Below are 24,963 nucleotides of genomic sequence, written 5' to 3'. Positions count from 1 at the left end.
GGGCTCAGTGAGTCTTGGGCGGGGCTAAGCACTGGTATTTTTAACCAGCGATGCAGGTGATTCTCACTCTTGCAGACGGGTGAGCCGGTCGAGGCTCTCCCGTTCCAGAAGCCAGACTTGCACAGTCAGAACAGTGGGGGTTGGAACCCGGGCACCTGTGGTTCGGGGTATTTTCAGCCCCACTCTCCACCCCTGGCGATGGTGATGGAGGAACGGGAGCCAGAAGCGCGCAGAAGCTCCCAGCCTTAGTGAGGAAAGGCGCTAAGGTGGGTGTCCTGGGTGGGAAGGTCGGCCTTTCCGGGCCTCCTGGGTGGGAGTCCCGCGCGGACCTCCTGGGGGCGAGCCCGCGTGGCTCGGGCCGCGGAAGCCGCGCTGTAGGGCGGCTGTCTGCCCCCGAGCCGTTCCGCTGCCCGGGTTAGCAGCTCTCTCGTCCCCTCACCACCACCCCCTCCCTCTCCCTCCCTCCCTCTCCCTCTCTCTCCCGCCGCCTCCCCACGCGCATCCACCCAGTCCTGCCAAAACCTCCCTGCACGGAGGGGGCGCACGCGGAGGGCCGCGGGGCGCAGGCCGAGGCCCGGCCGCAGCCCGCCGCCGCAGCCGTCCCGCTTGGCGCGCGGCCCTCGGTCCCCGGCCCGCGCAGCCGCCGCTCGCTCAGGCCCGGCCCCTCGCCCCGGCCGCGGCTCCGCCAATCGCCGGCCTCGCCCGCCTCCGCCGCACCTGCGAGGAGGAGCCCGCGCGCCTCCGCCGCAGCCGTCGCTGCGTCCCCGCCCCGCCCCCACCGCGGCGCCCCCAGATCATCCGTCGCCGGCGTCTGGCTCCCCCCGGGCGAGGAGCGGAAGCCGCTATCCCGAGGCGGAGTTCGGGGCGCCGGAGCCCGGCCGGCTGCTCAGCCGCAGCTTCCGGGCAGCGTCGGCGACGCGCGGGGCGCTGGCGCCCCGCGGACCCCGCGACCCCGGGCGAGTGGGCGGGCGCCCCGGACGGGCAGCCCAGCCGGCGCAGGCGGCGGTGGCGGCGGCCGCGGGGGTCGCGCTCAGACGCCCCGTGCGCCGCGCTCCATGCCGGTGTGGTGCTGCCGCTGCTCCCTGGCCGGTCATTTCAGGTGACTTCTCTGCCGGGGAGGGGAGGGGACGGGAGCGGGCGGAGCGCTTCCCGGCCTGGATGCTGCGACCGAGATGGGCTGAGGCCGGGCGGGGTCGGGACGGGTCCGGGATGCGGGGCGAGCGCCTGGTCTGCAGCGGCCTCCCGCCTCGGCCGCAGCTGCCTCCTGGTTCCTGCCTGGTCGGGGTTCCCGCCTCGGCCGCCTGTGCTTGGGGGCTCTTCGCTCCGGGGGACTGCCCTCTGTTGTCCCCTTTTCCTTTCCCTGGACTGTGCCAGTCATGGGACTTCGAAACCGGCTAGGCCCGGAGTGAGTCGGTTACGGCGACCTGAGACTTCTAAGTGGTGCAAAGTTTTAGGGAAGTATTGGCGAAGCTTCCTCCCTACCCCACCTTTACTATATATGTATACGTATGTACCTATACCTATATCTATGTGTTTATTTTAAACGCGATAAGTTACTGTGTTGAAGGGAGGTAGGGAACTCTTTTAATTGGAATGATCTAGTAGATGCTCACTTTGTTCTAAGATGTTTGTCATTGTGAGCCATATATTGTGGAAATTTGAAATAGGTGGCCATTCCGGACTCACATTATGGCAAAGTTTGTGGGGATGATCAGGTTAATGCATTTTAAAATAAAAGTGAGTATATTATGTGTTCTAGATCTAGCACACTTGGCCAATGCTTAAGTCAGTTGTGGAAAGACCAAAGACACTTGGAACTGGTTTTAACCCTGTGAAGAAATGTTAGACTTAGCAAAGAATAGTAAAGCACCTTACTTTGGCGTCTATGAATGTGCTAGGATAATGCTGTATAAATTTTTTCTAGTAAAATATGAAACTCAGATCAAGGGGTTTTTTGGTTTTTTTTTTTACGTTTATTTTGGGGGGAGGGGGAGAACGAACAGGGGAGGGTCAGAAAGGGAGAGGGAGACACAGAATCTGAAGCAGGCTCCCGGCTCAGCCCTGTTGGCACAGGGCCTGATGTGGGGCTGGAACTCACAAGCTGTGACATCATGACCTGAGCCGAAGTTGGACATTAAACTGACTGAGCCACCCAGGCATCTCTCAGATCAAGAGTTTTAAAATTGGAGTTCATGGGTAGAACTCACATGGTCATGAACTTGTATGTAAAGAAAGGTACAACTGATACATTGGCTAAAAACTTCAATCAAAATTTCATGTCCTTCAACTATGAATATAAGCAACAAGCAGCATAGTATTTGTGACCTTGTCACCAATAGAATGCACATTTTCACTTCATAGTGGTAGATTTCTAGGAACACTGTATACTTATTTCCTCAAAATTACAGTGCTTACACATCACTAAACTTGTTTTTTAATACAATAGAGAAGTGCAAATAAATGTCACAAACTTTTTGTAACTGTATTTTAATGTAATTGGTTTCCTTGTAAATTCTATGTATCTTTTATGTGTTTAATATATTATTTAAAGAAGAGGTTCAGAGGCTTCACCAAATTGCAAATGAGTGTAAGGCACAGGGAAGGTTCAGGACTCCTTTAATAGAGAGCAACAGTCCAGGCTTGCCCAGCCTCTCAGTCAATGAGTTCTGTAGGGATTTCTAAGTTCTGGCTATTTAAAAAACATCGTTTTATTTAATAAACTGCTGAATTTTGGGTTCTAGGCAAATTAGTTTGTTGACTGCTTGACAGACGTTGTTTTGAGAGTATCAGATCCACTTTGGAGAGTTTCGAAAACCCATTCCTCTAGTGAAAACTTGTTAAACTGAAGCCCCGGAGAAATTAAACATGCCTTTCAGAAAAGTGCTGTCCAAAAGTCTTTTGACCGCTTTTGGTACAGTTGAACTCTAAAGACACAGGTTGGGATTTGTATCCATTTAACTAACCCTAGGTTGTGGATACCATACGCTTACCTCTTTGTACAGAAATTTGGAGGATTTGTCTTTCCCAAAAACAAAGTACTTGATATGTTTTGATCTTGAGGGTTAAAGGAAAGCAAGACTTGCTAGCCAAAAGGTGAAAATTATGATTAATAAATAATATACCCATTGTAAAAAAAAAACTGTATTGTATCTCATTTAAAAAAATAAAACATCTAAGATGGCTTCTTTAGGAAGGTGTTTATAATTTACTCATGTTATTTTTTTTGAGCGATTTTATTAGGAATAATACGTTTTAAACAGGTTGTGATAACCTCTGTATTTTGGATCTTACACAATATCTGAAAGGAACAGGTATTCTGAGAACTGTCCGCTGACTTCTCAACCATCTAACTGTTCCATGCTTACTATTTTGGAAGATGAGCAGTGTGGTGAACATTTGTAACTTTAGAGCCTTTTTTTCCCCATATAGTAGTATAAATTTGGTAACAGTTTAGGATAGTGTTTCCAAAGACTGTAAAAACTCCGATAATATTGCTAGATGTGAGAAAAGTCTTTTTGCTACCCAAATTTTATGCCTGTGCCATCCTCTTAAATTTGTTTTGAGACTGGACTATAATATTTCAAAAATAAAAGATGGAAGGTCTCCAAGATCATATTTATCAAATAGTCTTTTTTTATTTGTATTGAGGAGTAAGAGCATGGGGGTGGGGGACAGAGAGAAAGCAGGGGAGGGGCAGAGAGAGGAGGAAAGAGAGAATTCCAAGCAGGCTTTGTACTGCCAGCACAGAGCCAGATGCAGGGCTTGAACTTAACAATCGTGAGATCATGACCTGATTCTTAACCAACTGAGCCACCCTGGGGCCCCTCAAATAATTTTTTAACTTGATACCTAATAGTAGGACAACTATTTTTGCATGTGTGTAAAATGTTTTTACACTATATTCTATATTGTAATTTTGTATTTTCTAATTTAGTGTTCCAAATGAAGGAAAAGGAGATTTTTTTTTATTAGAATAAATACTTGTTTTAAATACAACATTCGTCAAATTGGATATCTCAAGTAGAAACTGAAAATGTTGATAGACCTGTGATACACTATGCGTATATTATAAAACTAAATTGTAGCTGAATTTTTTAGCAAGAATACTTACCAGTAGGCCTTTGTTTTATCATTGCTTTATCTAAAACCAGTGAACCATACTTTTGGTTTTTGTTTCTCTTGATTCAGTTTTTTCTCTGTTAATCTGTATTAATCAAATACCATGCAAGTTTATTGCAAATAGTTTATGCCAGTATTATAGATATACACATATTACATACATACAGTTTATACTAATGACCAGTAGGAAATCAGAACAAATTACTTACACTGTACACAGGATTTAGATAAGCTAGAATGCTGGCTCTAGTTCATGTACTAGAGTATTGGAACAGACCAGTTAAATTGTTTGAGGTCCACACACAAAACCTATTAGACCTAATAAATGAATTAAGCAACATTGGAGAATACAAGATCAACATACAAAAATCAGTCATTTTTCTATACTCCCTAGTGATGAACAGTCTGACAATGAAATTAAGAAAAAATTCCATTTACACTAGCATCAAAAAGAATGAATAGGAATAAGTTGTAAGACTTGAATAGTGAAAACTACATAACATCATTGAGAAGAACTATAAAGGAATCCCATATTCATGGATTGAAAAGCTTAGTATTTTTAATTAAGATGGCAGTATTCCTCAAACTGGTCTATAAATTTAGTGCAACCCTATCAAAATCCTGGCTGCCTTTTTTTTTTTTCCAGAAAGATAAGCCGATACTAAAATTCATAGGGAATTACAAGAAACTCAGAAGAGCCAAGACAACTTGAAGAAAGTTGGAGAATTACTACTTCCTAATTTCAGAACTTAATATAGAGAAACAGTAAGCAAGACAGTATGGTGTTTGCATAAAGATATAGATCAGTGGAATAGAATTAAGAGTTCAGAAATCATACATTTGTGGTTGGTTGGTTTTCCATGGGATCACAAGATGAAGGGGAAATTGCAGTCTCCTCAACAGATGGTTTCAGGACAAATGGATATCCACAAGCAAAAGATGTCTTACCTGACACCTCATGTGTATAAAAATTTAATTCAGAATGGATGAAAGACCTAAACATAAGAACTAGAAATCTAAAACTTACAGAAAATGGTAGTCCGTCTTAGTGATCTTGAATTAGGCACACAGTGGTTCCTTGGACACCAAAAGCACAGCAACAAAAGAAGAAGTAAATTGGACTTGATCAGAAATTGAAACTTCTGTGATTCATAAGAAAACAAAGAAAGTGAAAGACAATCCACAGAATGGGAGAATATACTTGCAAATCATCTATTTGAAAAGAGACATGTGCTCTACACGTGTAAAGGATTTTTAAAGTTGAACTATAGGGGTGCCTGGGTGCTCAGTCGGTTAAGCATCTGCCTTCGGCTCAGGTCTTGATCTTCTGGCCCATGAGTTCAAGCCCTGCATCGGACTCTGTGCTGACAGCATGGAGCCTGCTTGGGATTGTCTCTCTCCTTTCTCTGCCACTACCCTGCTTGTGCTGTCTCTCAAAATAAATAAGCTTTAAAGCAATTAAAAAAAAGAAAAACCTCAATAATAAAAAGCCCAGTTTGAAAGTGGGCAAAAAATGGAAGATTTCTACAAAGAAGGCGATACAGATGGCCAATAAGTAAATTGAAAAGATGCTTAACATTATTAGTCACTAGGGAATGTGTTAGGGAAATGCAAGTCAAACTGCAACGAGATGTCTCTTCACACCAATGAGGATAGCTAAAAAAAAAAAAAAAAAAAAGGTGTCGGTGAGCGTGTGGAAAAGCTGGAACCCTCTTACATTGCTGGTGTGGTTGTAAAATGATACAGCCACTTTAGGAAACAGTTTGGCAGTTCCTTAAAATGTTAAACAGAGTTTATGATCTAGCCATTGCATGTACTCCTAAGAGAAATGAAAACATTTGTCCACACAAAAATTTATATGTGAATGTTCACAGCATTATTTGTATAGCCAAAAAGTGGAAACAACTCAAATGTTTATTGACTAGTGAATGGACAAAATATATTCTATCCGTACAGTGGAATGTTACTTAGATGTGAAAAGGGGTGGAGTACCAACACATCCTGCACCGTGGGTGAACCTTGAAAACATGCTAAGTGGAAGAACCCAGACACAAAAGGCTACATAATGTATGAGAGGTTCCATTTGTATGAGATTTCCACAATAGGCAAATCCAACAAGACAGAAAGTAGATTAATGGTTGCCAGTAGCTAGGGGGAGGGAAGAATGGGGACTGAGTTTTAATGGGTGCAGTAGTTTACTACTAACTAGTTTACTATTATTAACTCGGTTTATCACTTTTACGGTGATAAAATTCTAGAATTAGTGGTGGTGATTGCAAAAATTTGTGATTATACTAATAACCCTGAACTGTACACTTTAAAGTTTATTTAGAGAGAGAGCAATAGAGGGCAGAGGGAGAGGGAGAGAGAATTCCAAGGAGGCTCTTTGCTATCAGCACAGAGCCCAACATGAGGCTTGATCTCCTGAACTGGGAGATCATGACCTGAGCAGAAATCAAGAGTTGGACGCTGATATGACTGGGCCACCAGGCGCCCTTGAATTGTACTCTTTAAAAGGAGGAAATGTTTAAGGTTTGAAGGACACCTCTCCTTAACAAAAAGAGTGATTATCATTTTTTTTTTTATTTCCCAGATTATATATATGGGAACAGCGTTTGAGATAGGGAAATCTGGAAGAGACTGAGGGTGAGGTGTTCATCTTCAGACAAAGAATTGTGGCCTTTACAGCCTCCACAGTGATATTAATCAGGCCCGGGTATCCAAAAGGACTTTGGTCAGAAGCATCCGAAGTGAGCTAGGGAACCTGCCCTTGGCATGCTTTTTGGAGAAATATCAGAAACAGGCATGAATATAATGCACTGATGTTGAGTTCTGTTAACAAGAAGTGGAAGCAGGCCAGACAGCTAGTATACCTGGATCTGATCGGAGAAGTAGTTGGAATGATCTGAAAGGGATAATTTGAGTATAAGACACTTCTTCCAGGAGCAGTCCCCTAGTAGCCATGTCCAGAGGGTATCTATTCTGGCCCAAAGAGCCATGTATCCGTAGGGGAGTCCAGATATTTGGGGTGGAGGTTATACCTTCAGGAAGGCTGTCGGTGTATTCTGGAGAAGCCCACTCTATCCTGGTGCAGACTGGGACCTTGGGAGGCTATAGGGAAGCAGGAATTTTGGTTTTTGCCTCATCCTCTCTATTTATCATTGTCCTCCAGGATCTGTGAGGCCTATGAAATAACTGACCCATCTCATGTTTATCATTTTGGAAATGGTAATAAGCATACTCACCCATAGGTGGTGCTCAGTTTAATATTTCCAGTTAGTGGCCTTTTACTGACTATATGAAGATGAAAAATAATTTGGGGATTCTATTCTGAAATAATCACTAGTATAATGCAAAACATTTACTGTGTTTGGAGGATACTCCATTTATTGCAAGAGTGTGTCAGAATGTTAAAATTAGTTTTGGGATGCCTGGGTGGCTCCATCAGTTGAGTGTCCGACTTCAGCTCAGGTCATCATCTCATGATTCAGAAGTTCAAGCCCCACGTCGGGCTCTGTGCTGACAGCTCAGAGCCTGGAGCCTGCTTCGGATTCTGTCTCCCTCTCTCTCTGCCCCTCCTCCCACTCATGCTCTGTCTCTCTCTCTCAAAAACATTAAAAAAAAATTTTTTTAATTAGTTTCTAGGGAGGTAACTGGGGAAGAAGGTAGATTAGAAATGAGCATTAATACCTTTCCGTGTTTCAGGGTGCCTGGGTGGCTCAGTTGGTTGAATGTCCAACCTCGGCTCAGGTCATGATCTCACGGTTCCACGTTAAGTTCTGACAGCTCAGAGCCAGGACCCTGCTTCAGATTGTCTCCCTCTCTCTGCCCCTCCTCTACTTGCACACATGTTCTCTCTTTCTCTCTCTCTCGCTTTCTTTCTCTCTCAGAAATAAACATTAAAAAAAAAACATGAGATCTTTCTATATTTAAAAAAAAATTTTTTTTAACGTTTTATTTATTTTTGAGACAGGGAGAGACAGAGCATGAACAGGGGAGGGTCAGAGAGAGGGAGACACAGAATCCTTAACAGGCTCCAGGCTCTGAGCTGTCAGCACAGAGCCCGACGCGGGGCTTGAACTCACAGACCGTGAGATTATGACCTGAGCCGAAGTCGGCCGCTTAACTGACTGAGTCACCCAGGAGCCCCTCTATATTTCAATATTTAAGAATTAATGAGATGTATAAACCTTTCTTTTACCAAAATGCATAGTTTATAATGTATAAAAACAGTAACTTTTCCTTAAAATACTTTATGTGACTTCCAAATATACCACCTCTAGTGCACTTGTCTTTTTATTAACTAGAAAAAAGTAAAAGAGAAGCTGGCCATTCCTAGGAAATCCCAGAGAATTATAAAAATCCCCAATACAGTGCTGTCTCTTCTGTCTTTGAAGATGGCGTCTTATTTAGAACTTGTCTAGGACTTGGCCTGCTGGTAACGGAGACCTTGGCGGCCATTTAAGATTTCTGACTTTAACAATGGTACAGGTTGACATGCAAGCTAATCTACTAATTTGAAAGCATTCCTTTCAGAAAGGACTTCCTTTTCTCCTTTTATGGGACTTGAATATTTTATGGCTAAATCTGAAGAAAGACTTTTATAAAGGCTATATTGACTATATCTCTTGTTTTGTTTTTGTTCCGTGTTTGTGTGTTTGTTTTTAAAGAAACTATAGTGACACTGAAACCGAAGGAGAGATTTTTAATTCCTTAGTGCAATATTTTGGTGATAATTTGGGGCAAAAAGTTAAAGCTATGCCATTAGTTGAAGAAACTTCTTTACTGGAAGATTCATCAGTGACTTTGCCTGTGGTAGTAATAGGTAAGTTACTAAATTTTGTCTCTTAAAATGATGGTCCTTACTGCTACTGTCTACTCATAGTTACATGGCACAAGTTCTTTGGATTGTCCTGAAAAATACTCTTAGGTTTTCTGATATGTTTAACCAATAACCAAATCTTTGGAGAGAGTAATGGGTTTATCTGATACTAGATTCTGTGTTAGAATGTAACACTCTTTTGTTGAAAGCCTGATATTACTCTATTATGTTATACCATCAATTGAGTTAATTATGATAGCGTCATGGCAATGATGATAACCAGTATTATTAGAGCTCTATACAGAGCATTCTGTGTGCATTGTTGGATTATGCCTTACAACCTTAGAGCCCTCTTTTGTAGGGTAGATACAGTCAGGGCAACTCAGAAGTTGAGTAACTTATGCAAGTAGTAACCAGTTCTCAGTAATGAACGTTACGGTATTCTGCAGTAATATTTATAATGACCTTAACCAATAGCTAGTGTTCTATATCCTTTGTACCACCTCAACAGATAGTCCTATAAGATACTAAAAATTAAGCAATTAATAAGATCTAATTACTTCAAAACTACAGAAGTTTTTATGATAAAGTAACTGCATGTGTTTAACTACCTGTCACGTATATCTTGCATCTAATATTCAGACTTACCTGGTCAGACAAGTACTACAGGTACTGCTGCAGGAAAGCATTATGGGGCATAATGTACCTTGATGTCCTATAGTTTCCTTAGTTTCTTTGATAGCCCCTTTCCAAAGTTAACAGGAAGGGGAGAAAAGTGCTGTCCTCTGACTGGCATATGGGGGATGCGGGGAAGGAAGGAAGGAAAGGAGGAAAGCAAGATTGTTCTATCCTAGATTTCTCTCTCAGGGAGATGGGAGAGATGACGGTGTCTTTAGTGGCTTGCATCCAGGGTATCTTAGACACCATACCTCATGTTGCATTTTCTCACTTCCATCCAATCCTGAGCCCAGGATTTTCCTTCCCAAATGTATCGGCATGAGTAAAGAAACCCTATTTTTGTTTCAGCTGGGCTGTGGGAACATCAGAAAAGGAAAAAGTACCGTGATCTGTACCTGTCCACCTCACTCCCCCCAATACCATCTACTCATGTTTTGCTTCAGCTAGCCATTGGGTAGCTTAACCTAACACTCTAGGACTGTTCCTGCTGGCAATAGCCCGCCGCCGGAGCACAGAGCAAGAGCTCGTTTCCGCTGTCAAATTCCCACAAACGCTAGTGGCTTTAAATGATGTAAATTTATTATCTTACTGTTCTGTAGGTCAGAAGGCCAACACTGGTTTCACTGGGCTAAAATCAGGATATCTGCAGAACCGCATTCCTTTCTGGAGTCTCTAGGGTAGAATGTTTCCTTGCCTTTTCCAGTCTCTAGAGGTTACTCTAATTTCTTGGCTCCTGGACCTCTTCTCCATCATCTAAGCCAGCAGTGTTGGTTCTCTCTTCATCTTCCATCATCACCTTTCCCCCCTCACCAGAGCTGGGAGAGAGTCTCTGTTTTTAAGGATCTGTATAATTAGATGGGGTCCACCTTTGCGAACGAGGATATTCTCCCCATCTCAAGCTCCTTCATTCAGTCACATCTGCAAAATTACCTTTTGCTGTATAAGGTAACAATCTCAGGTTCTTGGGGTTAGGATGGAGACATCTTTGGGAGTGAGGAAGCATTCTACCTACATATTTATTTCTCTCTGAACTGCCTGTGTGCATTTATTGCCAATGTCTGTTGAGTGTTTTTTCTTTTTGATTTAAGGAACTTCGCTCTTTGCCTCAGATCCTAATTCCCGCTATTTTGCGTTTATTTAATATTTATTTTAATGAATAGATTTTATTTTTTAGAGCAGTTTAGGTCTACATGAAAATTGAGTACGAAGTACAGAGAGTTCTTATATATTCCCCTTCTGCTACCTCCAGTTTCTCCTATTATCAGTATCTTTTTATTGGTGTGGTGTATTTGTTATCACTGATGAAACTCTGTTTATAGGTTACTATTAACTAAAATCTGTAGTTTACATTAGGATTCCCTCTTTATGTTGTACAGTTCTGTAGGTTTGCTGAGTGTATAATGTCATGTATCCTCATGTACCCACAGTTATAGTATTTTACAGAATAGTTTCACTGCCCTAAAAGTCTTCTGTGGTCCACCTGTTTGTCCTTTTCCTCAACCCCTGACCCCTGGCAACCACTGATCTTTTACTCTGTGTGTTGTTTTGATTTATCTAGAATATCATATCCATGGAATTACACAGTATGGAGCCTTTTCAGACTGGCATCTCTCACTTCACAGTATACATGAAAGTTTTCTCCAGGTCTTTTTTGTGGCCGGATAGCTCATTTCTTTTTTGTCACTGAATACGATTCCATCGTATGGATGCTTCAGTTTATTTATGCACTTATTGAAGGACATCTTGGTTGCTGCCCGTTTTTTACAATTATGAGTAAAGCTGCTGTAAACATGGATGTGCAGGTTTTTGCATAGCCATTAGGCTTTCAGCTCGCTTGGGTAAATACCTAAATGCTCATTGGATCATAAGACTATGTTTAGCTTTTTAAGAAACTGTCAAGCTGTCTTCCCAAGTGGCTGTATCATTTTGCATTCCTAACAACTGTGAATGAGAGTTCCAATTTCTTTAAGTCCTTGTCAGCATTTGGTATGGTCTGTTTGGGATTTTAGCCATTCTGATAGGTGGGTAGTGGTACCTCATTGTTTTAATTTGCAGGGCTGTGATCATACATGATGAGTGTTTTTTCATATGCTTATTTGTCATCTGTTTATCTTTGATGTCAAAGATAATTTGTTCAGATCTTTTGTGTACTTTTTAATGGATTGGGTTATTTACTTTCTTATGGTTGAGACTCAGTAGTTCTTGGTACAAGTTAGAAACAAGTACATTATCAAACAGGTTTTGCAAATATATTCTCCCAGTCTGTGACTTATCTTTTCATTCCCTTAAGAATGTCTTTTCCAGAGTTGAAATTTTAAATTTTAATGAAGTCCTGTTTATCAGTTTTTTCTTTCATGGATCCTGCTTTTGATGTTATATTTAAAAACTTACTACCAAACCCAGGGTCACCTAGATTTTTCCTGTTTTGTCTCCTAATTTTATGCTTTATTTATATTTAGGCCTCTGGTCTATTTTGAGTTAATTTTGGTAAACGATGATATAAGGTTACTATCTGGATTCAGATTTTTGCATGTGGATGTCCAGTTGTTATGGTACCATTTATTGCAAAGACTATCCTTTCTCCATTGGATTGCCTTTGTTCCTTTGTCAAAAATAAGTTGACTATATTTGCGAGGATCTAACTCTGCTCTGTCCTTTTCCATTGATTTGCTCCTCTTTCATAATTTCCACACTGTTTTGTTGACCATAGTTTTATGGTAAGACTTGAGTTTGGATGGTGTTGGTCTTGACTTTCTTCTTCAATATTGTGTTCGCTATTCTGGGTCTTTCACCTTTCCATTTAAACTTTAAAGTTTTTTATTATTTTTAATGTTTAATTTTGAAAGAGACACAGAGTGCGAGCAGGGGAGGGGCAGAGAGAGGGAGACACAGAATCCAAAGGAGGCTCTAGGCTTTGAGCTGTCAGCACAGATCCTGAAGTGGGGCTTGAATTCATGAACTGTGAAATCATGAGCTGAGCCGAAGTCAGATGCTCAACCGACTGAGCTACCCAGGCGCTCCTCCATGTAAACTTTAGAATTAGTTTGTCAATATTCACAAAGTAACTTTCTGGGATTTTTATTTGGATTGCATTGAATCTGTAGATCAAGCTGAGAAGAGCTAACATCTTAACAGTATTGAATCTTCTTATTCGTGAACATCTATTTAGATCATCTTCAGGCTCTTTCATCAGAGTTTTGTGGTTTTCCTTGTACGCATCTTCTATATATATACTTACCTTAAATATATAGAGATTTATACCCAAGTATTTGTGTGTGTGCATGCATGCACACACACGCGCACAAATTAAACGGTGTTGTGTACTTATTCTAAAATGCCACTTGTTTATTGCTGGTATATAAGAAAGAAATGACTTTTGTGTATTAACCTTGTATCTTGCAATCTCGATGTTCTAGGAGTTTTTTGGTCAGTTCTTTGGGATTTTCTACATAGATAATCAAGGCATTTGTGAACAAAGACAATTTTATATCTTTCCAGTCTGTCTTTCCTTTTCTTATTACATTAACTAAGACCTCTGTCATGGTGTGTGTTGAGTAGGAATGATGAGAAGAAATATCCTTGTCTTGTTGTTGATCTTAGAGGGAAAGCATCTAGTTTTTCACCATTGAGTATGCTGTTAGCTGTAGATTTACTGTACTCCTTATGAAGTTGGAGAAGTATCCTCCTTCTGAGTTTGCTGAGGTTTTTTTATTTTTATTATGAATAGGTGTTGGATATTATTAAATGCTTTTTCTGTATCTTTTATTTGTATTGATATTGTCATATGATACTACTTCCGTAGTTTTGTCTCTTTGGTTTGATTAAAGGAAATTAACTCTGCCTCAGGTCTTAACTTCTAGTATTTCTTGTTTGATTTTCATTTTTAGAAGTCACATGGTTTCATTTCCTTTCTGTCTTTTGAGTTTTGTGTCATACTTAAAGGCTTCAGCATTATAAGTAGAAGAATTAGCCTATATTGTCTAATATTCTTATGAGTTTACTTTTCATATTTACATCTTGGAGTTTATTTTATTTGGGGCAAAACATTAGAGATGGAAGAGGATTTCCTTCCTGATAGCTGGCAGTTAGCATAGTTGGATTAAATTTTTGGTAGTTGGAGATAATAGAGAAGTGGAAACCCGGACTAAAGGAACTACAGAAATGGATGCAGTTCACCAGGGTTCAGCAAAAAATTCAGTTTAGTTTTAGTTTAAGCAAATAAAAATATAGGAAGATGGTTATCAGATCAGTCTGGTCTGATTGAGACCAGAATATGGTGAGCACTGGATAGCTAAAAGCAAGCAGTTAAGGCCTTCCAAATGGAGGGGGGGTAGCATGATGAGGATTGTGTGTTATCAAAATTCATCTGAATGTAGAATGTGAAAGGATTTTGGAATAGAAGTGTGTTCAAGTCTCTTGAGGAGAATCAAGAGACTTTTATCTTCTGAGATCATAAGAATTGACACTAACAAAGACAGCTGAATGGATATAGTGATTAAATAGATTTAGAATCAGAACCTGATTAATTTAGGAGTTTGTTAGCACCAGACTTTGAGAGGGGTTGATATTTAAAGGAAAGGGCACCTGAATGAAGGAACTCATGAATATGCTTTTGAACACATGATGCACCTGTCTCCACCTTTTTTGTTTGTTTTTTGGTAATAGGAAATGGACCCTCAGGAATCTGCCTTTCTTACATGTTATCGGGCTACAGACCATATTTATCATCAGAAGCAATACATCCAAATGCAATCTTACATAGTAAATTAGAAGAAGGAAGACATCTTTCCATTGTTGATCAGGTATTTATTTCTTACATGTTAGTGCTTTTGCCTTTTTTTTAATACTCAAGGTTAGTCTTGTACTTTTATAAGCATTGTATTTTTTTTTATTAAAAAAGTTCTTTTTTAATGTTTATCTTTGAGAGAGACAGAGACAGAGTACGAGGAGGGAAGGGGCAGAGAGAGAGGGAGACACAGAATCTGAAGCAGGCTCCAGGCTCTGAGCCCGACACGGGGCTCAGACTCCCTAACTGTGAGATCATGACCTGAGCCAAAGTCGGATGCTTAGCCAACTGAGCCACCCGGGTGCCCATAAGTATTGTATTAACATAATTGAAAATTCTTTCTTCTAGACAACATTTTCTAACATTTTTATTTTTGATTTGTAAATATAGTCTGCCAAGTTACTTCTGTTTATTTTCCTTTGATTAAAGCAGAATTTCCCAAATTATTTCCTGGTGGGAGTTTTAGTAGGTGCTGTTTGTTCAAATAAGTTTGGGAAGTGCTGCTTTTTGTTACTGGAATGTCATAGTAAATATTGAGGCATATTAATGTATTAAGTGGATCTTCAAGATTTGCAGTAAAAGGATCTGATTAGCTTTGTTTGAAATCCTGTCTTATATTCATTTGACCAAAGCATCTATGAAGATCTCAAGGTGTGTTTTGTAGCAACACTCTCTAGGAAGTGCTGGATTTGAGTAATGGCTTTCATTCACTATTAAAATAGCTGTGGTGTTTTAATTTTAGTTTTGTTTGTTTTTTCCTTCAAACTCCACCTGCCTTTTTTCTTTTTTAAAAAATTCATTCAGGACTTAGAATACCTGTCTGAGGGCCTTGAGGGCCGATCATCCAATCCAGTGGCAGTACTTTTTGACACACTTCTTCATCCAGATGCTGACTTTGGGTACGATTATCCATCCGTTTTGCATTGGAAATTAGAACAACATCATTATATCCCTCACCTAGTTCTCGGTAAAGGTCCACCTGGTGGAGCTTGGCATGTAAGTATATTTTTCTTAGCATTTTAGTCCATGTGAGTTATTATATGTCGTCTTGAGAAGGCTGTTTGAATTCTGAAACATTACAACATGAAGTACAGTGTTTCCCACATTTGTATCTGAGAATTTTAATGCTGCTCAATACAATATGGGTTACAAGAAGGTAAGCCACATTTGATTACTGATAGTCTTAGCATAAGCTTCTCTATACTGTTTTACAAGAATTAAGTAGAAAATACTACAACAGTGGTTTGCACAGTAAAAAGTTTTAAATTCATTTTAGACGTTACAAAATCTCACACAGCATCTCATCCCAATGAAGTTGTATTATTGGGCTGCTATAATGATATAACATAGACTGAGCGGCTTAAGCAACAGATAGGTTTTCCATTACCTCTCAAGTTTTACCGTCACCTTCAGTAACTACATATGTGACACAGAAGCAACACCTTAACCTCTTAGTCTCTTATCTCTTCATTCTTAACGATCTCTTCCATTCCTCCTTAGACACAAACTCCTGGGGTTCCACTGTAACTACTCAGTGAAAATCTAAATTCTCAAATATCTTTGTGACCACACCTCTTGATGCTTCCAGCTCCATTACCCAGTTCATACTGTACCCAGTTTTCAAACAGAGCATTTGAAACTCTGGTCTTAACCTCCTTACCTACCCCAGCTTAGGTTCTATAGTCCCTTGATTTTAGCCATTCTCCTTAATTCCCTTGCCTCATTGTCCTTCTGCTACACAGGCTTGGCAGTAAAAGCAATTCACGTAACTGTCAATTTTGTCTTTTCCTATACTTGTGCTATTAAATATTGCCAGAAAAAAAGTTGTACAACTGTGAAAAGTATTCTCCAACCTCATTTGGGTCCTGAACACTGTTTGGTAATCCTTTGATATTTACTTATTAAATGTTCTTGTCAAACTTCTATTGCTTTTTTAACTTTCCTATTTAGAAATATTCTTAATTCCTATGTGATGGATTCTGTTTTCTAATTTTGTACTCAAACCTACAAACTTATCTCCATTCATACTGCTTCCTTGTTTCTTATCCCCTGTTAGAGTGGAAATGGTATCATTTCTATCTGAGGCTTACCTTCCGACTGTATCCTGTATCCCTGTCTTCTCCAGAGACATTGTATCTTGAGTTTCTCTGCTGGCTTCTGTTCATCAGTGTATGAATATACTAAAATTATTATCCTTTATCGAAAAGTTTTTAGGGGCGCCTGAGTGGCTTAGTTAAGGATCCGACTTTGGCTCAGGTCATGATCTCACAGTTCATGAGTTCAAGTCCTGCTTCAGGCTCTGTGCTGACAGCTCAGAGCCTGGAGCCTGCTTTGGATTCTGTGTCTCCCCCTGTCTGTCTGTCTGTCTGTCTGTCTCTCTGCCCTCCCCCCACTCATGTGCTGATTCTCTCTCTCAAAAATAAACAAACATAAAAAAAACATAAAGTTTTTATGTGGAGCGCCTGGGTGGCTCAGTTGGTTGAGTGTCTGATTCTTGATTTCTGCTCAGGTCATGATCCCAGGGTCATGGGATTGAGCCCCACGTCAGACTCTGTGCTGAGTGTGTAGCCTGCTTGAGATTCTCTCTCTGCCCCCCCTCTGCCTCTCTTGCCTGCTTATGGCCCCCACCTCTCTCTCTCTCTGTCTCAATAATAACGATAATAAAGTTTTTATGTGCCAGCTTATCTGTATCCTTTGCTTTAGAGCCAACTTCTTGAAATAGTTACCTATCCTTTATTTCTCTGCCTTTGCCTCCTATTCCTTAGCTCACTTGACTATAGCTTCTGTCACTGCCTTTTCTCCTGGAGCTTCTTTTTGAAGGTCAGTAACTTCCTTTTTGCTCAGTCTGAGTCTCAGAATGTATCCCTCCTGACCTCTGCAACATTTGGTAGTGTTGATATCCCTCTTAGATTCTCTGAACCTTTCATCTCCTCGTTTTTCTTCCTGTTTCGTCACTCTTTTTTTCAGTTACCTTATGTACTCTTCTGTAAACTCTGTCCCAGGCCAAGGTCATCTCTTTATATTCTTCATTCTCCTGGCTTTCCTCATATAACTCCACTGTCTTGCACTGAGTGATTCCTGAATCAAGAACCGTAGCCCAGATTGTTTTCTTTTGTATATTCACCTCGTTACCTTCCCCTGATTATTCCTTGGTGTTCTCAAACTCAACATGCCTAAATAGTCATTTTTATTATCAGATTTCTTAAATTCCTTATGGAATAGCACTGTAATGTAGTTACTCAAGCAAGAAACCTTTCTTGATTATTCTTTCCTCAACTCCCACTCCAAACCAATTATCCTATCTTTTCCATATTTTTCATAAACATATGGTAAGTCCGTCTACCCTACTTTTCCCCATTGTAATTATAATTTTGCTATATTGGCCATCGTCATCCTTGACCCATATTATTGGAAAGGCTTCCTACTTTTGCTGGGGGGTCCAGGTTCACCATCAGACTCTAGATTCACTAGGATTGACAGGATTCCTTAAAGGTCTTGTGCTCATGGTTATAGTTTATTATAGTGAAAGGATACAGATTAGAATCCTCAAAGGGGAAAAGTTCATAGGATGAAGTCCAGGAGAAAACAAGCTCCAGTTTCTAAATGTTCATTTTTACTGGAGTTTTACTGGGGATGCACTTAATTCTCCCAACAATGATTTGTGACAACGTGTGCAAAGAGTTGCCAATCAGGGATGCAGGGATGTTCACCCACACCTTGGTGTCCACGATTTTCTGGGAGCCAGTCATGTAGAACAGCAGTGGCCACATGACTGATCTCAGTAACTGATTGCCTTGCCTCTCAGAGCAAACATTGGTATTTACCATAAATCTTGTTGTTAGGATAAACTACAGTTATACTGGTACAGCATGGCCCAAGGCCTCTGGCCTACAAAAAAAAAAATCACTCATTACGTAGAATATTCAAAGCACTCAGTGTTGCTCTCATAGGAGGCAGCCAAAAGCCAGTCCTTAAAGACAGACGTTTCTGAGTAACGTGTACAGTTCAAGCAGCCCAAACCTGTTAATACTTTCTTGCATAAGGCTGACCTTCTTTTAATTCCTTGAAGGCACTCCTGTTCTTTCTCTTTATAAACTGTCACATGATGTCTTTATCCAATCTAGAATATTCTCCCTTTTTAAAAGATATTTTTTTAATTTTTTTTTTTTTTAATGTTTATTATTTGAGAAAGAGACCGAGTGTGAGCAGGGGAGGGGCAGAGAGAGAGAGACACAGAACCTGAAGCAGGCTCCAGGCTCTGAGCTGCCAGCACAGAGCCTGATCCGGGGCTCAAACCCACAGACTGCAAGATCATGACTTGAGCTGAAGTTGGCTGCCTAACTGACTGAGCCACCCAGGCGCGCCCCTAAAAGATATTTATTTTTGAGAGAGAGAGTGGGCAAGAGTGGGGGAGGGGCAGAGAGAGAGGGACAGGAAGAATTCCAAGCAGGCTCCGTGTACTCTAAGTGTAGAGCCTAATGTAGGGCTCAGTCCAGGAACTGTGAGATCATGACTGAGCCGAAATCAAATGGGATGCTCAGCGGACTGAGCCACCCAGGAACATCCTCCTCCCTTTTTAATATTACACTCCTTACAGCCCATTTGTGTCCTTTAAGAAACATGCTTCTGTTTCTTCTCTTTCTATATGCTCCTGTCAGGTTTGCATCTCTTAATATACCAAGTGTCCCTGACAGCAGGCATTCATGGCATTTAGATCACATAAGGGAAAACAAGGCAGATAATGAGAAAAGAGATCAGGGACTAGGGCTCTCAACTAACCGGAAGAACTGGTGCAGGGGGAATAAAGTTGAGATTATTGACAGGAAGTGGACTCTTAGTGCCCTAAGGGTTTTGAGTTCCAGATAAGACAGTTATGGCTCCAGATAATTTCTGTATAAAATAAATTCTTAAGTTTCCCTTCTGATGTTTTCCGTCTTCTTGGTTGTGATCATAGTATCAGGCCCAGCCTGCCTCAGAGCAGTGACCGCTTGCTGCCTCCTCTCCCGGTGGTGACCTACACACTGTCATAGATAATGGGCTTCACGTGGCCCAGCATATAGTAAGTGCCTGGAAATGTTAGTAATAATAAGTACCATTCCCAGTACCGGATTGTTCAGAAAACAGGACAAGAAAAGTTAAGAAAAAGCCATAGCCTAAAAGGAATGGTTGAGAGAGATCATTGGGGTCATTGGGACAGGTGCTGTTGGCCCTTGGGCTTGTTGCTTTGAAGTGAGCAAAGCAGAAGTAAGTGGGACAAGGGAGCTTGAAGGGCTCACTTCCTTAAAGGCAGCATTAGCCTCAGCTGTGAGTCTGTTCTTAATCAGGTAACCACTGCTTATTTCCTTAGTTTTAGAAAGAGATGCTTCTGTATCCAAGCCAGCTTGGACTTCACAATTATAATTGATGGAGGGGGAAAGGCTGTTTCACTGCCCAGTTTTTAGAAATCTGTTAGGGGTGCCTGGGTGCTACGTCAGTTAGGCATCTGACTCTTGGTTTTGGCTGAGGTCATAATCTCGTGGTTTGTGGGTTTGAGCCCCACATGGGCTTTGTGCTGACAGAATGCAGCCTGCTTGGGATTCTGCCTCTCTTCCACTCATTCTCTGCCTGTCTCTCAGTACATAAATAATTAAATAAATAAAATGAAGAAAAATCTGTTAAAATGGGTAGACATCTAAAGTGTTAGAAATTAACTTTTTTTCCTCTTGTTTAAAAAGTGAAATTACAGATTTCCTATAACATATTCTGTATCTGAATTACTTTATAGGCTGAAGCTATCAACATTGTATAGGCATCTGGCAATATGATAAACTTGTTTTATAAATGTATACTTTATGAAAGGAATATAAATGCTACAGAATGATAAAAGTATTTTTAATTTACACAACTACTTCTTTCAGCTCTCCTTATCCACATTCTTAATGATAGTGAATGAAGATGGGTTTGGTTTTTTTTACAAATCCATGTTATTGCTTAAATGTGTTTGTGCATTTTTTATTCAAATAGAATATGGAAGGTTCCATGTTGACAATCAGCTTTGGAAATTGGATGGAGCTACCTGGACTTAAATTTAAAGACTGGGTATCCAGCAAACGAAGGTAAATATCGAACTGTTAGAATCCTTTGATGTACAGTGGGAAAGTCCATTGGCAGTTTCCAAAATATTTGTGATCCTGTCTTGGAATAGTATAAATTCATGTCTTTCAAATAAAACCTCTTCATAGCCAGTCATCATGAGCTAGTTTCCATTTAGAGACTAAGCACACACAGGTAAAGGTTTGTCTACAGATTGGGTTTCTTTGACTTTTGTTAGTTATGGATTTATCCCACTCTGCTGTTAAACCACTCTGTTTGGTTTCTCATCCACCCACAAATCCTTTCTACGCTTGTTGTTATCAGTGGATATACACGTTTGTGTATGGATATCTCACGTATACGTACTTAGTGTTTGGCTTTCAGAGTAGATGAGTGTATGTGCTTAATAATTTAGAATGATGGAATAAACCAGAATCTGTGATGTGATTGGCTACACTGTTGGCTACTATAGAGGTAAATATTTAATAAGAAATATGAAAATAGAAGGAACTGAAAAGAAATCTCTCCTTGGAATAATATAGTTTTATTTGGGAGGAAAAAACCCAAAATTTAAGAAGAGAAATAATATGAAAAACCTTATATTCAAGGATAGTAGTATTAAATTAGATAATATAGAGAAACCTAATTTGCTCACAGAAACAAAGTAAAGCAGGAAGTTACTTAACCTTTGCAGGGTTGTAAACACTGAGTGCTTGACTTTCTGCTAGATAGAAACCATATTAATCCATGGAAATTATCCTTGAGAAGATTTAAGGAGAACAAATTCAGACCAGCATGGGCCATAGAGATTAAACCTTTCAAATATTCCTGTTGGGATTTTTTTTTTAAGTTTTATTTGTTTAATCTCAGCATTCAACATGGGGCTCAAACTCACAACCCCAAGATCGAGAGTCACACGTTCTGACTGAACCAGCCCTGCTTTTGGGTTTTTTTTTTTTTTTTAAGGAGTTTTATATTGGTTTGAAACGAAAAGTAGCAAAATCAAGCAAGTTGTACAATTTGATTTTCATAAGCAAGCAAGTGAAATTGCTCAACATTCTTCCTTTTGTGATAGGGGTAAAAAAGGGAAGCCTTGGGGCACCTGGGTGACTCAGTTAAGCGTCCAACTTCTCAGGTCAAGATCTCAAGGTTTGTGAGTTTGTCCGCCGTCAGCGTAGAGCCTGCTTTGGATGCTCTGCCTCCCTCTCTCTGCCCCTCCCCCACTTGCACACACTTTCTCTCTTCATCTCTCAGAAGTAAATAAAAACATTAAAAAACCGGGGGGGGAAGCTTTATGATTATGTGCCAAAAGTATTCATTCTTTTACATTGGGCACATTGTATATCGAAGCAATAGGTGAAGAATCTTGTAATTAAATACTGGCTTTGAGTCTGCTGTCCTGCACCTTTTCCTGCCCCTCCCCCACGCACGTGCCTGCACACCCACTTACATGTGCTAGCTCTCAAAAAAAAAAAAAAAAACTTTTATGAACTTCTAGTTACAATTTGTAATGAATTATGTGAAATGATTTGGTATGTTTTTACTGCTACTTATTCTCTAACTGGGGCCCAGTGAGGGTTACTAATGCCTATTGCTTTAAAGTTCAAGTGGAAAATGAATATGCTGCTTTTGAATAAAAGTACATAAGTGTATTTATAGACCTCTGTTAATAGGAAAACACAGAATTGTTTTATCTACTTAGATATAAGATGATTTTATTCAGAAGACCGATATGAATTATTTTGTCATTAGGAGAAAATAGCAACTTAGAAAAAATCATGTCAGAATCCTATTCTCTTTAAGAATCATGTATTGTAGTTAGACCTGCAGTGTAATATCAGTGTCATAATCTGTCATTCTATTATAGTGTGTAGACTGAATAGTATATAGACTGGATTATTTATAGTTGTGAGATAGACTGTAGTCTGAATTTCCACATTTTAATTCATTTAAAAAATTCATTGGTAAAGGTAGCTAATCTGAACAGATTCTATGCAAAGCCCTGGGGAAACAGATGCATTAAAATACAGTCTCTACCCTCGGGGGACTGACTGATAAAACTAATTCTTTACTTAAAAATGTTGAACTTTGTTAAAGAAGGCTTTCTCTGTTAAAGGATAATTTATAGTTAAGACAGGCGAAATTAAAAAGATCTATATCATAGCTTACTAGATGGAAAAGGAATAATCATGGAAACTATCAAAGTACTATCTTCATAGCATATTTTTCTTTTTTTAGGAACCTAAAAGGGGATCGTGTTATGCCAGAGGAAATAGCTCGTTACTATAAACATTATGTAAAAGTCATGGGTCTGCAGAAGAATTTCAGAGAGAATACTTATATCACCTCTGTATCAAGACTCTACAGAGATCAAGGTGATGGTGATGGACAAGACAGAAATATTTCAACGCAGCATTTACAGATAGAGAAGTCAAAACTTATCAAGAGAAATTGGGAGATCAGAGGTTATCAGCGAGTAGCAGATGGTTCCCACGTTCCCTTCTGTCTCTTTGCTGAGAACGTAGCTCTGGCAACTGGAACGCTGGATTCTCCTGCCCATCTGGAAATTGAAGGGGAAGATCTTCCTTTTGTGTTCCATTCAATGCCTGAATTTGGAGCTGCTATAGGCAAAGGAAAGTTGCGTGGCAAAGCGGACCCAGTGTTAATTGTGGGTTCCGGGCTTACTGCAGCTGACGCAATACTGTGTGCGTACAACAATAATATTCCTGTGATTCATGTATTTCGCAGACGAGTAACTGATCCAAGCTTAATTTTCAAACAGCTTCCCAAAAAGCTTTATCCAGAATACCATAAAGTCTATCATATGATGTGTACTCAGTCATATTCTGTAGACTCCACTCTTCTTTCTGATTATACCAGTTTTCCTGAGCACCATGTGCTTTCCTTTAAGTCGGACATGAAATGCATTCTTCAAAGCATCTCTGGATTGAAGAAAATATTTAAGCTTTCTGCAGCAGTAGTACTGATAGGTTCTCATCCCAATCTGTCTTTTCTGAAGGAGCAAGGGTGTTACCTGGGCCACAACTCAAGCCAGCCCATCACATGTAAGACTAATCCTGTGGAAATAGATGCATATACCTACGAATGTGTTAAAGAAGCCAACCTTTTTGCATTGGGTCCTTTGGTTGGAGACAATTTTGTTCGATTTTTAAAGGGAGGGGCATTGGGTGTTACACGCTGTTTAGCTATGAGGCAGAAGAAAAAACATTTATTTGTGGAAAGAGGAGGAGGAGACGGGATAGCTTAAAGTGAGTTTACAAGTAATTTATATGGACAGTTTACCATTAAAGATTTTTTAATAGTGGTTTTGCAGTGTACTGGCTTGAAGTTTCTGGACTTGAATGAACTGGAGAGAGCCTCAAGCTATCTATAGTAACTGCTTTTTACAGTTACAAGAACTTGGCATCCTGATCTATATAGTATCAAAGGTATCACTGTCAGACCAATAGAAACACTGCCAGTTTGGTATACTTTAAGCGCTTAACAAAAACGTTCTTTTCTTCCAAGACTTATTTTTGGTGATCGTTTGTGGTTATGTTTGATTCCAAAATCTGACAGCCTTGAATAATGGATAAAACCATACAGTCCCATTAAACCAGAAATTGTCTTCACTGTATATTCGAGCAGCAAGGTGACCTAAGGGTGGTCTAAAGACCAACATTAGCTTCATTTGTAGCTTGGTAGAAGTGTGGACTTTCAGGCCCCACAACAGATTACTGAAATCAGAAACTGCATCTAATGAGATCCTCAAGGAATCTGTATGCTCATTTAAGTTTGAGGCATACTGGTGTAAAAGAACTATAACTTAGGTATGCTGGGGGTGGGCAGAGTAGGAAGCATTTATAACTCAGGTTTAATTTATTTTGAATGATCAATTCTATAAATCTAATTTATTACCAAATATGGTATTTTAAAAAATATTTTTATTGTAAACTTGGTAAGTACTTCATATTCTTAGCTTCTAATAATTTAAAGAGTCCAATAATGTTGGCATACACTTAAACATTCAGAAACCTGCCAAAATATTTTTGGAGATTTATTCTCTCTTTAACATAACAATCTAACTTGCAATTCAATAAATTGTGAAAACTATCCCTGTGTCAATTTTGAGTTACTTTGTCATTAAAACTAACATATTTGGGCAAAAATACTTATAATATTGTCATTAAAACTAACATATTTGGGCAAAAATACTTATAATATTGTAATATTATTTGGGTATTCCTAGAATTATTTAAGGTTAAAACCTTTCTTTTCCATTCTCATGATTACTTTGAAATCTGTTGGACATGACCTAGCAGCTTATCCTATTGCTGTTTGTTTATTGAATTATATACCCTATCTTGATTTACATTTATTTAGATGTGCTTAATGTCTGTATTTTCACACAAGTCCCCAGAACTTGTGTTAGGCATAAAAAGTCTGTCTTCTGAATTTCTTAACCTTTTTGTAATGGGTTTATTGA

General features: G+C 39.9%; 1 protein-coding gene across 2 annotated transcripts; it reads left to right on the top strand.

Annotated features, from left to right (window-relative positions):
• Positions 1-46: 46 nt before the first annotated feature.
• Positions 47-24,590, top strand: OSGIN2 (oxidative stress induced growth inhibitor family member 2). 2 transcript variants are annotated; one of them, XM_027064268.2, is made up of 6 exons: positions 47-266; positions 8,790-8,944; positions 14,285-14,421; positions 15,210-15,401; positions 20,409-20,500; positions 22,716-24,590. In XM_027064268.2, exons 2-6 carry the CDS (start codon positions 8,878-8,880, stop codon positions 23,743-23,745), a joined length of 1,518 nt encoding a protein of 505 aa, XP_026920069.1. In that variant the 5' UTR covers positions 47-266; positions 8,790-8,877; the 3' UTR covers positions 23,746-24,590. The 2 variants fall into 2 exon arrangements, with proteins under 2 accessions (XP_026920069.1, XP_014938471.1); XM_015082985.3 differs by lacking the exon at positions 47-266 and adding an exon at positions 915-1,099.
• The last annotated feature ends 373 nt before the right edge of the window (positions 24,591-24,963 follow it).

This window comes from Acinonyx jubatus, chromosome F2 (assembly GCF_027475565.1).
Source record: "Acinonyx jubatus isolate Ajub_Pintada_27869175 chromosome F2, VMU_Ajub_asm_v1.0, whole genome shotgun sequence".
NCBI lineage: Eukaryota > Metazoa > Chordata > Mammalia > Carnivora > Felidae > Acinonyx > Acinonyx jubatus.
Note: the sequence above shows the minus strand (reverse complement) of the source record. Positions and strands in the feature narration are given on the sequence as shown.

Excerpts from the sequence above, each read along its gene's own strand:
- OSGIN2 (XM_015082985.3), top strand. The coding sequence starts at position 1,056 with ATGCCGGTGTGGTGCTGCCGCTGCTCCCTGGCCGGTCATTTCAG. Across the intron at positions 14,422-15,209 it reads ATCTTTCCATTGTTGATCAG|GACTTAGAATACCTGTCTGA; the intron begins GTATTTATTTCT and ends AAATTCATTCAG. Across the intron at positions 15,402-20,408 it reads CACCTGGTGGAGCTTGGCAT|AATATGGAAGGTTCCATGTT; the intron begins GTAAGTATATTT and ends TTATTCAAATAG.